Genomic DNA, 23,812 nt, shown 5'->3' with positions numbered 1-23,812 from the left:
ATCTGTAATAATTACTGTGCACATATATTATTGTTAATGAAACATGACAAAGGCTCTCATTCTCATTATTGTCATATAATGTCATTAGATGTCATATACTGTCATTATTAACATTCTTTTTTTTAATAAGTCTTATCATCCATATAGGGTTATGTGGCCAATTAGAATCTTAATAATAGTGTTAATACTGATACATTAAACACGATTACGGAAATGTTTTCAAAATTAAGAAAATAAAATATAGTATGGATTCAATAAACTAGACTAGACACACTAATAAAAAGGAAGCAATAACTCTGCTTTCGATAAGAATGGAGAAAGTGACCTATTAAGTATGTCTGTCTAACTGGTGAGGCTTAGTGATTCTCCACTCCCCCTCCATCTTTTTAGACATGTATTTATCATTACTTTAGACTTTTTTTGAATGATTTTCAGTGTAATATATCTGTTCTGTAGTAAAACTTCTAATGCAAAACAAACAGTTGTTGAATGCAATCAGAGTTTGTTGATGTTCTGTAACTTCAGTTCATCAGTTTGTAAGTTTGCTTGTGAAAATGGGGATGTCCCATGGGTGGTTTTATAGGCAACAGAGTACCTGAACATTAGTTGTTAGGCTTTTCTCCTGAAATGGGGAGCTTCACAATTTTAGGAATTTTTTGACTGCTGTTTACATAATACCCCTGAACACTAGCAGTAATTTCAGACAAGTTCCTCTCCCTCTTCTCTATTTATAAAGCAAGCAAGCTTAACTGAGACAAGAAATGGTCCTAATGGAAAACAGTTTTGGGGGTTTGTAATGATTTTTATTGGGATTTTATTCTTTTTTTTGCTAAACTGTTAATTTGCTTTTAAGTTTAAGGACTAGAATTATGAAGTCCGTACATTTAGTGTAGGTTTAAACCCTGTTTAAGAAAATATTCAGGAATTGTCTTTCACGTGGACTTCATTTGGACTTAAGTTCTTGCTTAAAGTTTAAAACTGAATAAGTGCTTGAGGATTCTTCGTGAATTGAGTCTATGGTATATTAAGGGATAGACTGAACAAAGTTCAGTGCCTGCAAATTAGGCAGTTACCTGTAGTGCCTAACATTTTGGTACCCATGACCTGGAGTGGGATCCAAAACAAAAACAGTCCAGAAACTCTCTCTACCAAATGAGAAACTACCTAAAGATAGTCAGTAGGAAATACTAAACAGAAAGCCATGTCTAAAATTACACCTTCAGTGCAGCTTAGGCACATGACCAGGTGCACAGAAGGGTATTTCCTCCGCTTAGGTTCCCTGTTATGGAAGCCACGTGTGAAAGTTAATTTCTGTAGTTTGTTCTGTGAAAGCACTGATGTGAGCTTAACTTGTGCTGCGTGTCACTTTGTTTGTGTGTTTAAAAAGTATTTTCTTACTAATGCCAGGAAGCGGAAGGTGCAAGTGCAGGGGTCCTGACAGGCAGAGGGAATTTCGAGCCTTATTTTAGGAATGCGCCTAGGCTACAGGTTATGAGGTCATGACAATTTCAGATTCTTTTACTTCATGTCTGAGTGAGCTCTACTGGAAGGCTCTGTGCCCTGTTGGGGACCATAAATACTCTCCCAAAACAGGTCCTAAAACACTAAATACATATGAAGAAAAAATGTAACAGAATAACCATATAAAAAACTGACAAGAGAAGAGAATGAGACAGAAGTAGCAAAAGGACATGTGGTAGAAACAAAGGAAAGAATGGAAAGAAGAAGGTGCAGACACTGATTGTTACAGGAGAAGAGGCCTAAAACTCAAACTGTTGAGGTTAATGGGAGGATTCCCACTGTCATCACTGGAATTTTGATCCAACTCAGATAAAGGAAAAAGCAAAAGGGAAGGGAATTTGCTCATTTCTTTTGGAAAGAAGCCAAACAAAAGAAAAAAAAGAATCGTGAACACTTATAAATCACTTAAAATTATGGCAGCTTTAAGTTGTTTTTTTTTGTTTTGTTTTTTTTTTTTTTTATCTATAGTAGTAGTTTTCTGTGGCAGCAAATTTGTGGGGTTTTTTTCTTGCAATCTTGATAAAATAGAAAAAATCAACTTCATATAATATACAAATTAGCAAACATACGACTAGAGATGCTTTATTTAATTCTAAGACAAATGCCTCCAAGGTGAGTTGAATTTTCTTCTGGAGCTGCTCATCAGCTAAGGCTTCTGATGGGAGGTTAGGGGACTAGCTTAAACTTGAGAACCTTTTAGAAGCTTAAGTTAGATTAAGTGAATGCCACTTCGCATGTGCCATCCACAGCTGTCACAAAGTGAATGTAATTAGTTGTGAGAAGTATTGATCTCTCAGTAAGTATAATGCTCTTAGCTGACTGGGGTGTAGGTTTCTAATCCTAAATTGGTTTAAAAAGATCTTGAGGAGATCAACTAGCTTAAACATGTGAGAGATGGAGAATATAAAATAATGGGTTTAATTTGCTTTGAAACGTGAATTTGTCATGTTTTAAAAGCTATGTTAGATCACAGATCTGTTTTCTTTTTCTCCCCTACATTACTGAAATAATGATGCCATAATTTACAGAATCAATTGAACCAGGAGAGACGGCTTGCCAGAAGAGCTTCCTCTAATGAAGAAGAAAAAAGTCCTGTTATCATGCAGGAAAAAACCAAAAAGCTTGAGCTTGAAGGTAGCTCTGGCGTCTTGTACTCCAAAGACACAACTGCTGACTCCGCTGTAAACGGAAGTCAGACGGACGGCAGTGAGAAGGAAGCCAGCCGCTCTGAAAGCAGCTTTGATGCAGACAGTGAAGCCTCAGAAAGCGAAAGTGCTTCTAAGCAAACAGCTTTCAGCCCGTCCAGCAACATGGCTGGTTTGCACGTCAACCACATAAACGTTAAAATGCCTCACAACAAACCAAGTGACAGTAATGATGAGATGCTTTCCAGTGCCATATCCAAACTCAGCCTCTGTGGTACTATAAATGAAGAGAAAAAATCGAGCCGTGGGGATCCAGCATTAGGTTTATCGAATAATTCCATGTTCTCAGTAGACAAAGCCCCACTATCCCAAAACCCTCAAAATGCTTTCCAGACGCTTTCCCAAAGCTACATAACTAGCTCAAAGGAATGTTCTGTTCAGTCCTGCCTTTACCAATTCACCTCTGTAGAGCTCCTGATGGGGAACAACAAGCTTTTATGTGAGAGCTGCACAGAAAGGAAACAGAAGTATCAGAAGAAAACCAACTCCACAGGTAAAGTGCTTGTATCTGACTGGACACTACAAAATTGCCCCTCAAAACCCGTGCACTCGCTGCTGTTTTCATTCAGCATGGGCCTCCCCCTTGTGGCTACACAGAAAATGTCTCCTCAAGCAGAACTTGCTTGTCACAACTTAAAACTTCATCCTGCGAAGGCAACAACACTAAATTTCATATTAGAACATAATTGTAGATGTAACTTAGAATTTATTTTGCATCTTTTCTTTATTTTATCCAAGATAAGTAATTTAAAGATGACCATAAACTGAATCGGCTCATCGTTCGATATTAATCTTTGCTGCTGTTTCTGTTCTTTACAATCTTGGAAGCTTTGAAATAAATGCTGTAATATTCAGCTGTAGCAACTTACATACTCAGGGAAGGAATGTAATTAAGTATGTAAGAGGGGCAAAAAAAGACACTTGTAATGAAGAGGGGGAAAAAAAACTTACAAAGATTTGTAAGAATGGAGATGAGAGGGAACTACCTTCTTGTGACAATGTTTTCCTTGATGTTTGTGTAGCCCAAGCAGACCATTAGGGTCCACTGAGTAAGAAAAACAATTTCAATATAATGAAAAATAAACTTTTTAAAAGGACTGGAGGATTTTTTTTGATGTACAGTAATTCAGAAGGATAAAAAAATTAAGCTCTTCTGATTATTTGTAAATAAAATATAAAGGGAGGTCTTACAGGAACAAAAAATTGCCCATTTGCTGTCCATTTATAGATATCTGGAGAAATACAAGTTAAGCATGCGTAAATTCAGAAAAATTAAATCCAAAAATAGTATTTTATAATAATTCATTTATCATTATTGGACTGAGGGTAAGTGCTATACAAATAATATTTTGGTGCCATGAGCACAGTGAAAAATGGAAAAGGAAATCAGTTCACAACTAGTTATTAATTTTTTTCCTTCTAAAACAAAAGATTTAAAAAGTCACCTACTTTTACATTAAATGCTCCATTCTACCTCAAATGAAATATTTTCCTTCGGACATGTGTAAAACCAGTAAATTAATTATTTTTTTCAGCAAAAAAATTGCTGGTGGCATGTTCCCTTTTACTGTATAGCTAACCACTGAGCTACTTTTGGTAAGAGCCCTGGGTTCAATTCCCTCTGCACCATGGGGGGGTTGGAGTCCACATATCCCAATCCTGTGGGCTCAAGCCAGCAAGTTATGAGGCATCCTGAAGTAGACACCCCTCCTCAGACCTTTCTTTTAAATAAGCACAAAGTATGTAGTCATTCAGAAAGAACTGAAGAGTGGAAAATTAATCTCCATCTTAGTGGTTAGGACATTAGCATAGATAGAGAGGCCTGTGCCTTCCATTTCTTATTCCAGTGATCATCTATTTATTTCAGGTGAAATAGTTTTAACAGGAAAGTTGGGTGCTACAGTAACAGACAACGTAGGTATCTCAGTGTGCAAGCTGACCTAGATAGTGTACATGCTTCCAACTTTTGATCTGATTTGCACAGGATGGGCTAAAATAATGCTCAGATTTGGCAGATTATGTTTATTAAAAACTAGAAAAATGAGAAAATATTTTTCCGTTACTCCACAAAATTTACCTTGCATTTTATATAACATGGACAAAATCATTGCAATCTATTCTGTCAGATGTTTAAAAAATACTTAAATTCTGTGTGACTGCCTTCACTTTACAAATTATTTTGATATTCATAAATACAGAAAAGAAAATGGAAGGTGTCTACACAAATGCTCGGAAACAGCTGCTGATTTCTTCAGTTCCTGCTATTCTTATTCTCCATCTGAAAAGATTCCACCAGGTAAAAAGCCAAAACCCTCTTGTATACTCCTCTGCCCCACTGGTGGACAAGCAATTCTTTAAGTGTCGTGCATACCAATATTTGCTTTTTATATGGAGAACTGGTAGAACCACTATTTGAAACATGCTTATGGTTTTTTGACTGTCTAATACCTTCAGACTGTATTTAGCCATTCAGATGTATCCAGGGAAACCTCTTACATGTCCCTCATGCTTATGTGTAGCAGGCACTGTATTGAAAACATAACAAAGAATGTTTAAATCAGTTACAAACTTACTCTTGGTTTAATAGTATAGAAATACACCTTAGCTTTAAAAAGCTTCCTAGTAAAAATATTTATTTTTTTTTCTTTTCCTTTGGAGGCTGGTTTGAGTCTACGGAAAGTAAATAGGCATGTGGATTTCCCACTGATTTTAGACTTAGCACCATTTTGTTCTGCATCTTGCAAGGTACGCTTTCAAATCTTTATTTTTATTGTACTTCAACAGTTGTTGTGCTGAGCACAAGTTAAACTGGATTGATGATGATGATGAAGATGATGATGATGTTTTATTATTGCTTCCTTTCCTAGAGAAATTATAGAGTGAGTGTTTTCAAATTGTATCCCAAGGTCAGAACTGTAACTAATAGAAATTCCATTCATATCAAGAATATCACGGATGTTAACTAGTATTAGTTAAGCTATGGTGCCCTGATGGTGTTAGTGTATCTAACAGCATTAAGGACAAGTATTGCTGCTTCCATGGTAACTAAATTCAATTAATAGACTATTGAGTATTTTTAATAGATGTGTTTCACCCTTGGAAATGCTGTAGATGTCTGTTTGCTTCTTTTAAAGTAATACTGTTGACAGCTAGTTAAGATATCTGTAAAATTCATCGTGAAATAATTTATCTTTGTTTTCTGTGTTTCTGGGAATGCAGAATGTTACGGATGGTGCAAGAGTGCTATATAGTCTTTACGGGATAGTGGAGCACAGTGGGTCGATGAGAGGTGGTCATTACGCGGCATATGTGAAAGTCAGGACACCCTCCAAGAAATTACTAGAGCATATTTCTACCACTAAAAATGTTCTGGGTATGTACAAACAGGGCCTCCTTTCTTTGTGAGTAAAACCAAAAGCAACCACTGGCTACAGCTCCTTATCCTTGAGGGGATTTATAGCAAATAATTGTTTTAGCTCAGAATATTCTGTTATTTTTACGGCCACATAAATAAATTCTTTTTTTTTCTGTTACACCCAGTACATGACCTATTTCTGTATTAACCCCACATAGATCTGAGTGAATAAGGGAATTTTGGATCAGTTATTAAACAGAGAATTGATGGAAAACTCTTCTCTCTTTCCTAGTCAAAATAATATGTCCAGATGAATAGTTGTGCCCAGTAAAGTGTAATTATTGGTATTTGAAAAAGTTCTAGTACAAGAGCTGAATGCATGACAATTTAAATTAAATTTTCTGTATATTTGAGCATTTTACCTACCTTAGGATTGGAAATTTTTTAATGCTTCAAAATCTGGAATACTCTGGTTTAATATGAACAGCAAGAAACTTTTTCATGGAGGATATGAGGTTTGCTGTAGGGTTTCTGCTGGTATTTTGAGAACAGCACACTAGTTCTTACTAATATATTTTGAGTCTGCAGAATGAAATAAGATTCTAGGATAGAATCTATTAGTGAACGATTTGTGGAGGCAAGAATGTTGAGCTGTCAGAGTAAGGTAAATATATTTACTGTTTCCCTTCGTCGGGGGAGTCAGAACTGAGCACTATCCTGTCTACCCTGTGTAGTATCACTCTGCATTTGAAGCTCATTTCCCTAAAGGACAATTTTTTATATTATTTTTGAAATGGAAGTCTCTCTCAGTCTTATACTTCCCTTGCAATGATTATTAGAACAGATTAGATCTTTTTGTGTTCTTAATTTCACACTGGTCAACTTTTGAAATATGATTTTTTTCTATGTCAGAACTGGTTATAACTTACTGTTGTAACTCAGTAAACTGTACTTGAAATGTCTCAGGTTTTTTGAAAAAATATGAAAAAAGCAATGGCAGTGTACATTTGCAAGCATTGTCTTCCACCAATTTCTCTTACAGTATTCTTTGACATGGACTGCATCTAAGTCATGAGTTATTCTTGTGGGTTAGAAGCTTCTCTTGCTTTTTGAGATATCCACTGTATTTGTTTGGTGATGATGCGAGAGACAAGAAACAACTTCCTTTGCTTTTGCATTTCAGGTTTAAAAGAAGCCATGGGAGCATCAGGAGGACAATGGGTGTATGTTAGTGATGCCCATGTTCAGATGGTTCCAGAATCAAGAGTACTAAATGCACAAGCATATCTACTTTTTTATGAAAGATTATTACTATAATTCTCAACAGTTTAATTTAAAAGATGGTAGTGGTTATTTACTTTATCTTATTTAAAGCTGCAGTGGTAAGAGTACCTGTAAATATCGTGCCTTTATCTTGTAGAGAATTTATCATATGTTGACTCTGAAGTTCAGTCAAGCTATTATAAATATCTGAATGGTTCTCTTAAAGCACGCACTTTGCCAAACATTTAAAATTCCTGGATTCATTAAAATCCAGTACTGTTAGAATGTAAGATGATGTCCTATCCTACTGGTCTATCCTGAGGTCTGTGGAAAGTTTGTTCTTGATTTTAATAAAAATAAGCTTTCACCTATAGTTCTAGAACAGTTGAGAATAAAAACACGGATAGCATTAAGTGCCTGGATTTGCTGGTGTACAGTAACAATATAAAGTATTTCAACTTTTTGTGATCTAGTCCAGATCCTTCCCGTCACTGGGTTGGATGTCAGTTGTTAAGATTTCTGCAGACAAGAACCTGTCAAATCGTGTTGCTTCCACGTGTAGTAATTGGAAAGCACAGTGCTTCCAGAATGGAGTAACAACCGCTGTCTCTGGGTAATGCTGCAGTGCACCTTCCTGACAGAGCTGGGAATAGATTGGGAAAATACAGCTTCTACAAAGTGACAGTGAATCCTCAGACACCCAGTACGCTTTCAGCTGTCTCCGACTGGCACTGGTATAGCAATGTACTCCTGTTTTAATATAAATATATACTTGGTGTGCACATGTATATCCTCTGATATATATACACATGTGTGTGTGTGTATATATATGCACACCATAAATACATCAATATATAGTCATTTTGCCTGCTAGGAAAGAGAATTGCAAATACTTCTGTATTTAGTAAATTTTCAACTTCATAATTATGACAATGTACAGCATATAAGCCTGTGTATGAATATGTATGGGGTTTAAGTGTAACTGGGTAATTCTGTTACTTTTGGTTCTAAACATGAATTTGTTTATCTGTTCCTGAATACTTTTCTGACAGGAGTAATAAACTATAAATTATTTTTGCACTGTGTGTGTGAGTTGGACAGTAAATGATGACTTTTGCCCTCTGGTGCATGTCTGGGCTTCCCTTTGTCATCAGTGGAGGACAACAGGTGTCCTAGTAGCAGAACTTGTTTCTGTATCCTGTTTGACTACCCTGTTTTGAGTTGTTACTTCTTTTGGCAATTTCTCATTTCCATCCCAGAGAGTAACAGATACATTTTAAGGTCAAAATCAGATAACTACTTTGAAGCTATGCGGTAATTCATTTATTTAATAAGCACTTTTTAAATAAGCACATTTATTTAATAATTACTTAAATACAAATTACTTCTGTAACAGTTCTATCCTGTCCAACTTGCTCTTTGGTAGACAAAAGACTACGTTTATTTCTGCTTACTATTTTCATTTATGGAAATGTCTTTTGGTGAAAAAACATGCTGTCCCTATTACTATCTCTATCACGTGTTGTCATACCTACTTGCACGACTTTCCTATTCTCTAGTTCTGTTTCAGAGCTTCATCCCACCTGCATTCACTCTTTTGTATAAGAAAATAGCAAAACATGCCATAGTTGCATTTGCTCAAAATGCTGAAGTATATTTTATAGCCACATTACTAGTACATACTTGTGCAGGCAAGTATTTTATTAGGCCATAAAATTGATTGTCATAACCAAGTGACCTAAACAGAAAATTAGGCTATGCATTTTGGCCAACACAATCATTTTTTTCCTCCACAGATTAAAATTTTCTCAGTCTACCCAAAAGTAGTAAAACTCAGGGAAGCCAAGCAGTCAACTTTAACCATCTGTGTTCCAGCTAAGCACATTTTAACCTGAATCTACACTAAGAAAGAAAGAAAAAAAATCATGTTTAGACTAGAGTTGGTTAAAATATGTTAATTATCTTTCGTCTCCTTATTTTCCCATACCCTTCATCTACCTACACACACCTTCTCCCTCTTTATATATAGCTGATCAAAACTCAAAATCAGTTCTGGGCAGGAGTCACAGCAAATACCAACTAAGTTTCACTTCTGTGACACAATCTTGCTAGACCACAGATGAAGTGTATTTCATCCACCTTAAAGCAGGCAGACTGGCTAGATGAGGCCTGAAGTTCCTAGTTTTGCCGACTTCTGTAAAACTACTGAACTTAAGTACCTATATTAATCTCCTACTTTTTAGCCTAGAACGGCCTCCCTAGAGTACAAAACTAGGAGAGAAACAGAACAAGGTTCTTAACTTGTAATTTCTTATTTTTAATGCTATTTTCAGGAAACTCTTGAGGTGGTCTTTGCTTTTCTTTAACCGGAGTTCACACACTGTTTGGACTGCTGAAATCTTCCCAAGGGGACATACTGACTAGGATGCCATGAAAGATGCTGGCAGGATTATTTCCTCATTAACAGCCAGGGGACATTTCCTTGCTATTAAGGTATTTTATAGAACATGGAGAGAAAACTGCATGGAAAAAAGCCAACACCTTTATCCGAGATGGCCACCACTGTTGCTCCTGGATGAGGCTTCCTGAGTTGAAATAACAAGTAGTGTTAGCAGCAATCCAGTAAGTTCAGAGTCAGGAAGAGGTATGAAATATTATAGAAGGAAACACTCTCTAAAAAAGAGGGCAACAGGTGAAGTTACGGCTTTAGAATGAAGAAATGATGACTACCGCGACATGTCATACACAATTTTACATGCAAGTCACACTTAATGTGTCCTTTAAGACATAAGGGTTTTTTTTTTTGTGGCAAAATTTGGCTCCAAAGCAAGTGATTGTACATAAATATGCATACTGAAGACTTGTTATAGTTCCTTATCAGGAATTGCAAGAGAAGGTCAGAGCATTCCAGGAAGACAGGGGTGTACATCCTATATTTGCTAAAACGTTAAACATGATTCTAGAGGCTATTTGCGAAGTCTAGGAACTCGTCGTTTCCTGCAACTGCCAGATGCGTGCACACTACTGAAAAGCTACGTGTTTTCAGAATTTAACTGAAGGGCTCTGAAGTTTAAAACTCTCCTTAAAATATCTTTTGTTACCAGACCAAAAATCTTTTCAGGCCTACAGCATCTACTCTTCATAGAGCTACACCATACCTTTGTGGTCCCCCCCCACCCCAAGAAAGTGCAGTAGTCTGCTTCTTCATGTGGAATACCTTAGAAATGGCTTTCTCTTCGTCCCACCCTTCTCTTCTCACAAGGGCACCACTGTTTTCTTCATCAGCCTCATCTGTTCTTTATGTTTTTGGGGCCTCCATAAGCCTCTGTGTCAATGTCTTTTCTTTCATTGATCCTTAACCATAACATAATGTTTCCCAGTCCCATCACTTGCGTTCCATGAAGTAGGAAAACTCTTACTGGAAGAGCTACTGTAACTATAGTCTTGCCTCTCCCTACCACCACACTGGCTCCACCAACAGGTTGCAATATAGGTATCTGAGAAAAGGTGTGACTCCTGAGCAGCTCTCTGCTGACCAGTCACAAGACAGTGCCTTTAAAACAATGAGAAAGAAAGCAAAGTAAGTATTTCCTCACTCTTCAGTAAGTAAACCTAATTTATGAGAAATACTTGATTTGCATATGGACAACTGGAACCTCTTACAAAAGTTTCCCCAGAGCAGAGGCATCAACAAAGACAGCTCTATCAGCTAAGGAGTTAGTCCAGATTATAGACTTTCTCCTCAGAAAGAACTTTGTTATCTTTCGATTTATACCATTTATGCTATATATGGCAAAAAGTGATGGGGATATTTATTATGCTAACCTATCTACACCAATGCATGTAGAGACATCATGCTTGTATAAGTCTGTTCTCCTAAGAGAGCGCTACAAATACTTAGTGGTGAAGGAAAAACAAACAAACCAACCAACCCTAAACTCTGCCCAAAATGTACACACTGTAATCGTCTTTGTTTAGAAAATGAAATCCATGCAGCCTGCCAAACCTTCCTCCCCTATTCCCATCTGTGTGTATCAATGAAGTGCTCTTGCTTATGGATTTCAAGTGGTAGCAGGTGAGAGTGGTTTATAAATTCATTAAAAGGCTGACATGTCTTAACTTCACCATTTGCTTCTCCTTGGACTTCTTTTTTATGCTAACACAAACTGAATCATAAAGGGACATGAAATTAATGCATCTACATTCTCAACACATTATAAAAATCTTATTTGAACATATTAGTAACAAACCAAGATTTGGAAAGGAATAATTTCTTGAGGAGAAACTTTAAGATGTATTAAAATGAGAACAAAAAAAGCATTTGAATACAACTCTGATGTTAGCAAAAATTAGCAAATCCAATTTTAATTAAAAACTGGTAGCGTACTTCACAAAACAGCTTCACAGCAGCCCCGATTAAACAAAAATTTGATATTCCTCAGTTTTCACCAGCTGGAAACTTTTTTGCTGTGCCCTGTACGCGTTTATGCATTTGTACAGAGATTTATTTATTTACTAATTTCTAGTAAAATCCCTTTCAGTCTAATTATTTCAGAATGGATTATTTTTGCTTCTGTAGCTATTTACTGTGTCTTAGGATGTCATTTTGCCAGCTGTTTTAGCTGTTTGTACCTCTCCCATTGGTTTTAAATAAACTGCAGAAACAGTGGGAAAGTGATTATTCAAAATGATTCAAAATCCATTTTTTGTAAACTGAGATTATAAAATATATTTTCAGACAGAAGTCTGTTAGTGCAAGTCAAAACACTTCCTTTCCATTATATAAAAAGTCTAAATGAATTTATTTGTTATAATAAAACAATAGCAATGCATTGTAACTACTTTAAGACGACTCGGTATACATTCCATTTATATAAAGTTATAAATACTTCTGTCTTCATTGATATTAGTAGAAAAGCTATTTTTTAAGTGTCAAGAATGTTTCTTACATCTATTGCAGTTTGCAATATTTTTCTAGTACAAAATATAAAGGTGCAGTACTGCTTTCAGAAAACAGAAAAGCATTTATTTTGAGTAGGTTTATGACTTCTTAGCACTTACCTCATTGCTTTGCTAGGTTATTTTTTTGGTTTTGAGCTGTGTAAGCTGGGGGTCATTACAGTGAACTCTGTAATGAAACCGCCATGTCAATGGCAGCCATTCCCTATTTAGCCATTTCACAAAGTTGAGTTCTGATTCTACTGTCATTTATGCATGGGGATAATCCCCAAGATGTTCATATGTGCTTGCACTTATACAAAAGACAATCCAAGTCATCAAAAAAACCCGTTGCTAAGTCCAAAATACTTGTGAGCAATAAATCAAGCATGTTAAAAGTTTCATCTTGTTTTCATTCATTTACTTTTTTCATCTGTTTGAACTAATAGTCTAACTCTACTCTGCAGGTATTTAAATAACAAATAATATTATCAGAATTTTACTACAGTACTGATACATTGTACACTTTATTTGTAGATTTCTAATTCCAAATATTACTAAGTAAACAGGGCCTTAAACACAGACCGTATTTAAAAAAACAAACAAAAGTCTGATCAGTTTTCCAATCTATCCTAGGTGCTTTAACGAGTTTCTCAGAATAAAACTGCCATTTGTCTTCTCTTCATTTTGTCTTTTCATCTACGTTATATATTATTTGACAAATGTATAAATAAGGCATCCAAGCGTTTGGAAAACTATATTGTTTAAATATAAGCTGTATGTTGTACAATTGAGTTCACAAAGCTTCCATTTTTTTCCCAACTAAAGAGAGAATATTTTTTCCTTTCATCTTGTGTCACAACTTCACTGCACTTGTAAGAGCTGCCCAGAGATGAGTCCACATCCTTGAACACTTAAGCTACACCACTTGTTTCCATTTTTGCCTTACCATTTCTGGCACAGGTCATAGATTAAGAGACAGTTTGTTCCTTTACAAGAGTTCTGTAGTTCTGTGATATGACCAGGACCAAGAGTGGGTCCCCCTCACATCCCCAGTTTCAGTAGTAGCTTAAAGCTTGCCCATCCAGAAGTACCACTCCAGGGTTCCAGCTGTGCATTGGTCGATGCTGGACAGACTTAAAACTTCCAGAACACTTCTGTCCATGGAAAGCATTCTCGGCCCAGCCATTCCTTGTGACACAAAAAGGGAAAAGTCTAGAACACTTCAGTTAACAGTAATATGTAGCGTAGGTGGCACCAACAAATCTTACAATGAAATCATTACACAAAGTAAAGCACAAGTTTCTTGAAGCTTTCAATTTTCTATAGATTTATAAAAGTTAATTTATTCTGTTACTCCATGTGGGTATTGATGTTACTTTATCCAATGATCAAAGAGATTATGGATGTTTTAGGCATTTATATCAGATGACGCTAAAGGAAGGAAAGGCAGTCATCAAAGCGGTAAGTAATGTGCTAGCTAATGAAAATCTCTGTTCCACAAAAAGCAATGCAACTGCTGAGTCCTTGCCTACAGAATCAACCCCAATGTTGATACAAGAACGGCTATTTTTCATACATTAAAATACAATGATAATTTCAAGGTAAATCTCATGATAACTTAAAAGTTAATCTGGATATTCTGAATAAACTACTTAAAGAATTGTCCTGCTTTACAAATGCTCCAGATATGCATACACTGACCTGACTTACTTAGAATGCCGACACCCTGCAGCTACGCAACATGTAAGTTACTTACCTATTTCAATGCAGTATCATCGCCCAGAGTCACATCCACTTAATGAAGTAGCTTTGTATACTACCTCACGTAGACTCCACCCTTCGCACTGGAACCACGGATCATACTCATACTCTCTGACTAGCAGTTACCTGCGGAGGCCACAGAGCTGATGGGCTTCCCATGGACCTCCTCACACTAACACACGCAGGCGGGAAGGTGAATCCCGGTTGCTTCCCACCGCTCCCAGCCCCGCGGCGCCCCGCAGCCCAGCCGCGGGAGGCCTCGACGAGGCCCCTGGGGCGTCCTGCGCTGGTAAGGTGATGTAGGCCGAGGGAGGGCCCTCCCGGCGGGGTCTCGTCGGCGACACACGGCTGTCGGGCCGGGCCGGGCCGGGCCGGGCGGGGCCCCACCGCCCCTCAGAGGCGGCCGTTGGCGGGGCGGGGCGGTGCTGCCGGCCGGGGTCTACCTCCCCGCGCAGGGGTAGGCTGGCGGGAGCGCGGCCCCGCCTTCCTCCCCCGCCGCCGCTGCCATGGAGAGCAGCGAGCTACAGGAACCTGTGTGGCTGCCCGCAGTAAAGATGGCGGCGGCGGGGCGTTGCCCGCGGCCGGCCGTTTCCCGCCGAGGGAGGGGGGAAGGGAGGCACCGCCCGCCAGCCAGCCCTTAGCAAAGATGGTGGCGAGAGGCGTTCGCGTGTTCCAGGCAAGGGTCAACACCGTGACGCGTTTTACTTCCGGGTGAGCGCCAGTAGGCGCCATATTGTCTTGTTCGTGAAGACGAGGAGCGAAAGAGGGGAGAAAGCGGCCGCGGAGCGGTAGCAGCGGCAACGCCTGCGGCGGGAGGCGGGGGAGAGTGTAAGTAGCGGGGCAGGCTGCGCTCGCCAGCGCTCCCGGGGGCCGGCGGGTGTCGAGCTGGCCTGATCTTCCCCTTCGCTCCTCCTCCTCGTCCTCCTCCTCCTCCCCCAGCCGAGCCGGGAGGTGTCGGAGGGTGCCGCGCGCCGTGGCGGCAGCTCCTCGCCGGGCGTGAGGAGCCGGCGGCGCCGCGCGGCCCCGAGCGGAAGCCGCCGGCCCGGACGAGAAGGGAAGCCCGAGCTGCTCGCCCTCCCCCGCCGCCCGGGTGGCCCGCTGCGCATGCGCGGCGGGGGGACGAGGGGCGGCCGGCGCCGGGGAGCCCTCGGGACCCCGTCCCGCCCAGCGCGCATGCGCCGCCGCCCCGCTGGGGGGTCCCCGGTGGCCGCCGGGGACGGGTTCCGTTACCCGCCAGTGCGCATGCCCCAGGGCCGAGCGGGGGGCCCGGGGCCGCCCGGCGCCGCCTCTGCCGGGGGCGAAGCCGCCGTGGGTGCTGTTGGCCCCGCGGGGCGAGCGGGAGAGGCCCGTGCGGGGCGCACGTAAGCAGGCCCGCGGGGGGAGCGCGCAGCTGGCCCCGGACGTGCCGAAGGAACGCTGCTCGTGGCTAGTAAAGTAACGCCCCGCGATGCGCAGGGAGAAAATCTACTGACTTAGCCAGTAACCTAGTTAGGAAGCAACACGTACACCAGGATTTGGTAGTTGAGTGTGTCAGCAGTCTGGCTCCTGCAGATGAAGTGTCTTTGTGGAATATTTGTGCTGTTTCGTGGCTATTCTCGTGAGTTCATTCCACTGGAGGGCTCCACAGAACTAAAATTAACAATCTCATCACACGCAGCAACATTTGTAAGATACCTGAACCTGGTTCAGTAGCTTGGCAAATGCCAGATGTTTCTAAATCGATCCTTAAACAGACCACAGGTTTGCAAGCCTTTTTGTGTTAAGCACTTATCCATACAGATTCTCAGTACTTTTTTACACGATTCCACGAAGTTCAGTGTTGAACTAAACTTGGATGAGATATGTTAGGCTCTACAGTTAAGGATGGGGCCACAAAAATGGTCGGAGTGCTGGAACACCTCTCCTCTGAAGACGGGCTGAGTGAGTTGGGGTTGTTCAGCCTGGAGAAGAGAAGGCTTCGGGGAGACCTTATTGCAGTCTTTCAGTACTTAAAGGGGGCTTATAAGAAAGGTAGAGAAGGACTTGTTACCAGGGCCTATAGTAACAGGACAAGGGGCAACAGTTTTAAACTGAAAGAGGGTAGCTTTAGACTGGACATAAGGAAGAAATTTTTTACGATGAGGGTGGTGAGACACTGGGACAGGTTTCCCAGAGAAGTTGTGGATGTCCCATCCCTGGAAGTGTTCAAGATCAGGTTAGATGGGGCTTTGAGCAATCTGGACTAGTGAAAGATGTCCCTGCCCATGGTAGGGGGGTTGGACTGGATGGTCTCTGAAGGTCCCTTCCAGCCCAAACAATTGGATGATTCTATGATGTGCTACCCCAGCTGAAATTTACCAAGCTTCTGAAACAAATTACTATACAGAATATGGAACCACCTTGGTTGTTGCTCATTTCTTCTCTTACAGTCATACCTGTAAATGTATGTATGCAAACAATCTTTACTGAAAGGTGTGGGATACAGGGAGCAAGGGATGTTCTGAAGGATTTGTTTTAAGGCAAAGAGTCAGGCACCTTTTAAAGATGAGGAATGGTGGTCTTCAAAGCATAAGGCATGTCTGCAAGCAGACAATATTCAAACATAATTTTACAAAGACAGGGTTACAAATAACAGTGCAGTCCAGCTGAATAGCTGTACCGTGTGTAGGAGTAGGAAACCCCTTTCGAATTCTAAAGTCAGGCTGCGCTGAGAAATTGTGCCTCTCGCAGAGGTGACAGGTGCTGTGGCTCCCCCTGACTGTAGAACACAGGAGGAACTGGGAGCCTCGGCTTTGTCCAGGGACAAGTCACTAGCATTACTGACAAGTCAGTGACAAATCAGAAGACAAGCTACTGATTTTTAATTTGTTTGGGGCAGCAGCAAACGTTGTGTCATCTCTGCTATTATGCCATTACGAGACTTCATGTATTGTCTTTGTCACATGTGACATGCGAACTCCTGCTCTGAAAAAGTGGCTTCTCCACTTTTGGGCTCAGAGGTATTGCAGGGCTTAAGAGACCACAAATCTAGCACAATTCCACAGATTTTTAGTGGACAACTTGCCATATAACCTGTAGTGGTAGAGAGGAGTCTTAACTATGTTTGATTTTCAGTTAGGTGCAGGATTATGCAAAAATATTATGGAGACAGGAGTGTCCAGTCTCCCTTCTTTTCATGGCTGAGGTACATGATAATCATAAGTCTGCCTTTGGCAACAAATAATACTGTGGGTAGGTTTTATTAAATGTTCTTACTTTCATCACTAGCTGATCTCTCTTCCTTAAGTGATAACTGTTTTTATCATGGAGGGTAATATCTGCCCATGAGCAGTGAGGAATAGTTGTTTGTTTATTTAGCGATTAGTACTATTCGTTTTTTGTACAGGGCCTGTTCATCAAGGAGGAAGTTGCAGATGGACAGTTCAGAAAAAAAAAATTCTGTGTTACATAGCTAATTAAAAATCTAGCATCAGGTCTTCTAGTGAAACGATATGTGCAAAAAATAATCAGCTCACACTTTTTTTTTCCCCAAACCGAACGGAGTTTTGACTCAAACTATTTAAGTTGCTATGATGTTTCTGTGATAGTGAATGTTTTAGCAGTGGCTTTGGTGCTTTATGATAATCAGAGCATGTGTTTGTCCTTATGTCTCCAAAATACAAAAAATAAGTAAATGATACCTGAGTTGCCAATATCTGGTCCTTTTGTTCTTTTAAGAGGGTTGGCTTCAGCTCAGTAATTATGTGGATTTAAGTTTAAAATAACAGACCTTGGAAGCTACACTGCTTGAATGACTCACTGAAGAAGTTTTCATAGTACTTTTTTTTTTAATTTGGCCTTTGTTCAGCCTACTTCATCTTGGTAGCACTGTAAATATTAGTCAGACATGCTGACGTGTAAACCACGTTCTGGAAAACTTTGTAGATACCAAACAAGCTGTTTTCTTCAGTTCTTTTTCTGGTTCTGTATTTTGGATCTCGGTTATGTATTTGGAAAGCCTCTATTCTTCAATCTGGGAAAGAATAGTTCTGATGTTAAAAAATGCAGTGGAGTAACTGAAATTGACTTCCAGCATTCTAGTGATACACAACTGTAAATGGGCTGGAAGAATTTGACACATTTTTTGACTGGACATCTTGCTAACAGATCTCAGCAGGCACATTGGTGTAGCTTCTGTTTCTCAGGAAGAGAAAAGATGCACAGTATCTGGGCATTAAATACCTGCAACAACTTAGGGTGGTGCCCTAGGTGATGTAGAGAAGTCTTTGGCCAACTAAAAGCAGGATGTGTGAAACAGAGTAGCAGTCAAGATAGTTATTTTAACTTTTTTTTCTGATTTATTGCAAACTTAACTCACCCCATAAATTTTCATTTTCTAATCAGTAGCTGAGTATAATATAGTAGTAAATATTCGTTTTCCCAAATAAAATGGAAGCTGATATGTTTTTGTCTGAGTGATGGTATGCATTTGTTCTGACTCCAAGTGAATGTGTGTCTGCAGCCCTTCTGTAGTAACTCCTAGAGTTTGTTCCTAGAGTTTGCATAGGGTGCAGCGCTTTTCTGTACTCCCAGATTCTTTCAGCTGCAGAGGTGTTCTGACTTACCTGGGTCTCCCACGTTAAGACCACCAGCTGATGATTCTTGTGGTACCCTTTCTGCATTAAATTTTTCTTCTTGGTAGAGGGGCTCCTCCAGGTGTGCAAGGCCATTTTTTCTTTGCATTTCTCTTTTCAGTCACACCTATTGTGTACAGATTCTTACAGTAAATAATTTTTTATTCCAGTGACACAGTCCTGGAAGAAGTGCTCGGTTTATGTTTCCTTCCAGTTTGGAGCACATTGAGATAGATGTTCTTGGAGTCTATGCAGTCTGTGTCCTATTGTTATTGACTTGGGACTCCAGCTTGGTTGGATGCCGATAATACCATGGATGAGCTGATCTGTGTAATTCCTTGGGAGAAACATGTGAACTGTTGGGATTGTATTCCCTCAAGTATTTATCCACTAGTCTTTCCAGCCTCATCAGTGATGTCTATGCTATCATGACCCTGACGAAGCAATAGCTTAGTGGGAGGAAGGGGGGGAAAACAGCTCTCAAGCAACACTGTTCAGCTTGAACTCTTGGTGGCATTGGTCTGATTCCTGTTTTTCTACTAACTGCTTTGCCCCAGGTGTTGTGAATGTATGGTTGGATTTATCCTGTTTGCAACTCAACGGTTCCACAAAATTCATCATGGAAATTCACCTTAAACCTTCAGTCGCTGTGCTAAAATTCACAGAGTCAATGTCAACTACCTTACATGAAAGGAAAAGACCTTATATGAGAACAAGGTGCTCGCACAAAAGATCAAGAGATCAGGCTGTTGATTTCAAGGACCTCTGCTTCTGAGACCTCTCCATTTTCCTTTAGGTCCATCTCCAGAGCCAAAGCCTATATGGGACAGAGAAGCTGTGGCCACAGATTATGTGGTGCTTTTGAGACCCTTCTCAAGGTGTGATGTAGATGACTCCCTGCAGCCCAGGAATTCCACAAAGAGCATCAAACAGAGACTAGTACCTCTGCTGCTTGTGTTGTCTTGAGCTCATGCCAAAAGATTACCTAGCTAATGACACTGATTATTTAATACTAATTTGTTTCAAAAACAGTACTTGCAGTTTATTACAAACCAGAACTCCTACCGCTTGGGGTCCTTCCCTTCAGCTACTCTGTAGACCTAAAGGTAGTCAAAAAGTCATGGCTGCAATGGCAGGTTATCTTAGGGGAGATGGAACATCTGGTTTTTTGCCTAGATATCTGACCTGTGAATGGAATATCAAAGAGTCCCCTGGGGTCCAAAGACTAGTTGCATATGGGTTGTCAAAGTATGTGTGACAGCCTGCGGTTTCAGCTTCTTTGTTTATTTAGATAATGTATACTTCTTTGCTAAAATGGAATGCCTGTTTGGAAGGCCTGCAAGACAAGATCTTTAGTCACCAGAAGAACTTCTGCAGCTAGGTATTAGAGCTCAGATTGCAGGTAAAACTTGTCAGGCTATCTCATGTCACATATGAACCTGCCGTTCAGGGATGATGAGTAACATTATCAGAAAGGTGATGCAACAGCCTCTCTTCTGCATCAGAAAGCACTTGATTATTGGCTCTGGTTCTGTAGGTTCCAGAATCATCTGTCATTAGCCTACCTGTCTACAGGGTTGAATAAACCAGACTATCAGATTGTGTCCTAGAGATCTGGTCAAATGATGTAGGAGTTCCTAACCTTGATCTCTTCAGCTCATGACACAGCGGAAGGTGCCTGCTACTTTCCTCCTAGGGACAGCCTGAGTCCTAGGCTGTCTCCTGATTTCTTGGAGTTGAGGTAATCTTGCTTCTAACAAATACCCTATTTAATTTAATCTTCAAAAGAATACCTGTTTTTCATTGCCAACGAATGAAATTCCACGAATATCCTGGGACAAGCTGTTCAGAATCTCCAGATCTCTTCTTCTGCAGAAGCTGTTGATGTGTAAGGTGTTCTGTGTAGTTCTGATGCTGTGTAACATTCATATTGGGAAGAAGCATATTGTAACAATGACAGGAGGTTCTTAGAAGGAGCAAGAAAGTCTGCTAGATGTACTCATCTGGCCGGCTAGATATGGTTAGTTAACTTCCTGATGATCTTCTGGAGCTGAGCTAACTTCGTAAGTCTCTTCTTCTTGTCTTGGACTATCTGCATGAATTGGAGCAATTCACATTATCCATTAGCTCTCTTAAATTTTATTTAGGGGCAGGTCTTGCTTATCTTTCCGGGGGAAATTTTTTTATATTTTTCAGTTCTGCTGCAGCCAATGTCATAAGGCATGTAAGGAAGATAGCATCTCCAGGATGACAAGTGGGCTTTGTCTTCTGACATTCACAGGACTGAGCCTCACTCCCTAAGATTGCTCGTCTCCATTGTTGAGAGGTCCAAGCATAGTTACCGCCGCACAGGCACTGTTGAACTGGATAACAGATTTTATGAGCTTACACTATGAAACTGCAGAGGTGGCGTTGTCCGAGGAATCTGAGTGAGTCCGTTAGAGCTCAGGTTCTGTTGGTGGCCTTGTCTAAAAAATGGGCCCACCTTTGACCTCAGTGGGCAACTAACCATGGGGGCCTTCACCAAGCACTGTGCTGTTGGGAAGTCATCAGGAAACCATGCTTTTCGTGACAGGGTGGCATTCCCGTTGGTGTGAAACTCTGTAATTTGCTTCAAGGTAACTGTGTTTTGTGGGGAGTGCTGGGGGGAGTCTCCGAGAATTAAAGGTGAGCATATGAATTATCACTCAAAACTCTGCTTACTGGTAAGTAGCTTCTAATTGTATACTTTTCAGTGTGTGTGGTGTGTCTGGACACACCATACAACCGTATCAGAAAATACCTTATTTTGTGGACAAATAGGTAGGTTGAAGGAGATGCCTTTTTTCCTAAAAGAACAGGTTAACACTGAGGTGTAATCTATAGCTGAGGTGCACATCACAATCGAGGAGAGGAGTGGAAAGGTGCCTTTTAAAATATCTCTTCTTTCTCTGTCTTAACTAGCTTTTTGTTGGGTAAAATACTAAAGTATAGTAGAGAGTTTGACACCAACTTTAAATTTTTCTGAGTGTTGTTAGCTCTCAGAGGTTGCTATTTGCTGGGGATCAAGGTAAGTCCTATCTATGCCACTATGTCAGCTTTTATCGCCAACAGGGGAGCTTTCACCAGCAATCCTCTCAAAGGTGGCACGTTTTAGTACCAGTAATTTGCTATAATAAAACTTCAGCAGGTCCTGCCTTTGAATAAAGTTCCAGTAGGTCCAGCCTTCGAATAGGAATTTTTTTTTTTCAAATGTACAACAGAACATGTCTGCTCTTAAAAACTCTAGCAAAATTTTGAGATATCACATCAACTTTTCATAATCTGTCAAGTACATGTAACTGAAATTAAATGTGAATTGATGGGGTGTTTTTCCCATGTGATTGTGTTTCTTATAAAACAAAAAGAATCCTGAATTGACTTCTGTTTCTTCATTGGTAAACAGATTTTTATATAGATTCAGGTTCCTGTTCTGTGATCTTCCATCAGGGAATGGCTCTTGAAGCACCAATAAATGTTCTTTTGTTTATTTGTGTTTGCTAGAGAGAGAAAGCAGAAAGGCTGTATCGAATTGAATTGGATGGTAGAACAGCTAAGTAAAAGAACCTTAACACATCATCATAAGGGAGGGTAGTATCTGCATTTTCCTATGTAAGTAGGTACCATTCTTTGAACCTGTTTCTTTTCGAAACCTGTTGTACGCACTGGTGACGTCTGAACTAGAGCGTCTTAATGACTTCTCAGTTGATGTACCCCTCTGTTAGTAAGTGTCTTGCTAATGTTTGAATTGAGTAGATTTTAGGCAGTATTCATCTTCCCCCCCTTTCAGTGGAAAATAAAGCTTGTTTCACTGCGATTTGGACGCTCTGCTGTGTATTTGGCCTTGTGTCACTAGTGGGAAGTAGGCTTAGAGTCCATCGTGTTAGGTGAAGCCTCCTTCTTTCAGGTGATGCTGATTTGGGAACTTTGTAAGAAATTAAAACTCATTTATAATTTGTGTGGCAGCATCCTAAGTTAGTTTTGGCAATGCAGATTTTAATTAGGTGGGAGAGGACTGTGATTCTCTTCTCCATTATTACTACTTGATGTGTCTCAGGAAAATAATGTTTGCTTCTTGTCACATACATTAGTACAAGAGGTTTCAGCTGTTACAAGCCTTTAAGTTATTGATTTGGTGGGAAAGAGGCATTGTTTGTTGCATTTGGGTTTTTGTTTTTTTCCCCTCCTCAGTATTGGGAGTGAATCCCTTGCAGTAAACTTAAAATTACTGAGAACAGGCTACATTTTCATCACTGTGTTTTGTGAGTTCTTTTAGAAGCAGTTTGTGCCCTTTCCAGTTTATGGCACTGAGGTTCAAAAAGTGTTGTTCAGGTAACTCTCACAACTGGTTTGTTCATCGTGGTAGGACTTGCCTTGGTCTGATTTTATTTTTGACATCTTTAAAATAGCATAACTAGCAAAGGAAAATGTCAGTGATGTCTGATGGGACAATGTTTGAGCTTCTGTTGAAAAGTTCTTCTTATACTCTTCTCAGTAAAGTTTCACAAGCAGTATACAAAGTTACATTACTTTTATGTAAAAAAGAGTAACATCAAATAGCCTACGTGCATGTAATTTAATAGATGTGTGTATATAAGATTTATTTAGTTATCTTTTAGAATATGATAACTTAAAACAAAGAGCTAAAGCCAGTTTGTTTGCCTCTCAAAAGCAGATGAAACCATTAAACACTGCAGTGCTTAGCAAACAATTTGTGAAGACAATAAACCACCTTTAAATGCTTGTGGCCTCCCTGTAGTAAGTGAGAAGACTTTTTTCATCAAGTACCTTTTTCATGTTTACTGTATACTGGTTAGTGAAAACTTGGAAAAAGTGCAGGAAACCAAGCAGGGAGCAAAAAAGGAAATCTGCTTCTCAGAAAGTGATGGTGTCCTGCTGTTTCAGGTCACCATCTAGAAGGAGGTCTTAGAACAAACCTCTTCTATTCACTAGCTTTGAATAGTGCGTATTAAAATACATCATTTAGTTTTCAATACTAAAAGAATTTGAATACATATGGTCTTCTCTTTTAGCAAGTACATCTTAAGGTTAGTTTTATAAACATTTTAAGATGCTAATTTTGTTCCTTCCTTATCCAATTCCTGTTTCTGTCCAAAAACTAGCACAACAATGAAGATTAGTTGAAATAAATAGAA

At 39.9% G+C, this 23,812-nt stretch overlaps 2 protein-coding genes and 1 long non-coding RNA gene across 15 annotated transcripts in view; 2 read left to right on the top strand and 1 right to left on the bottom strand.

Annotated features, from left to right (window-relative positions):
- Positions 1-12,618, top strand: part of USP45 (ubiquitin specific peptidase 45) — a 59,274-nt gene extending 46,656 nt beyond the window's left edge. For 7 of the 8 annotated variants that reach the window (XM_075145547.1, XM_075145542.1, XM_075145544.1 and 4 more), the window contains 5 exons: positions 2,550-3,219; positions 4,925-5,022; positions 5,385-5,471; positions 5,946-6,099; positions 7,265-12,618. In XM_075145547.1, coding sequence (XP_075001648.1) covers positions 2,550-3,219; positions 4,925-5,022; positions 5,385-5,471; positions 5,946-6,099; positions 7,265-7,398 — 1,143 coding nt within the window. In that variant the 3' untranslated portion in view covers positions 7,399-12,618. Of the gene's footprint in view, positions 1-2,549; positions 3,220-4,924; positions 5,023-5,384; positions 5,472-5,945; positions 6,100-7,264 lie in introns of those variants that run through there. The other variant, XR_012672962.1, reaches the window with a different exon arrangement.
- Positions 11,681-14,604, bottom strand: LOC142080327 (uncharacterized). Its single transcript, XR_012672964.1, has 2 exons — positions 14,042-14,604; positions 11,681-13,473 (listed from the first exon to the last, which is right to left on the bottom strand). It is a non-coding gene; the product is annotated as an uncharacterized LOC142080327 (long non-coding RNA).
- A 114-nt stretch (positions 14,605-14,718) lies between these two features.
- PNISR (PNN interacting serine and arginine rich protein) overlaps positions 14,719-23,812 on the top strand; it is a 30,492-nt gene continuing 21,398 nt past the window's right edge. For 2 of the 6 annotated variants that reach the window (XM_075145539.1, XM_075145541.1), the window contains exon 1: positions 14,719-14,874. The gene's annotated coding sequence lies outside the window, so the exon portion shown is untranslated. Of the gene's footprint in view, positions 14,875-19,434; positions 19,517-23,812 lie in introns of all 6 variants that reach the window. The other 4 variants (XR_012672961.1, XM_075145537.1, XM_075145538.1 and 1 more) reach the window with 3 other exon arrangements.

The sequence above is a fragment of the Calonectris borealis genome, chromosome 3, assembly GCF_964195595.1.
Source record: "Calonectris borealis chromosome 3, bCalBor7.hap1.2, whole genome shotgun sequence".
Classification (NCBI taxonomy): Eukaryota; Metazoa; Chordata; class Aves; order Procellariiformes; family Procellariidae; genus Calonectris; species Calonectris borealis.
The sequence above is the reverse complement of the archived record's forward strand: the minus strand, read 5'-3'. Positions and strand labels throughout refer to the sequence as shown.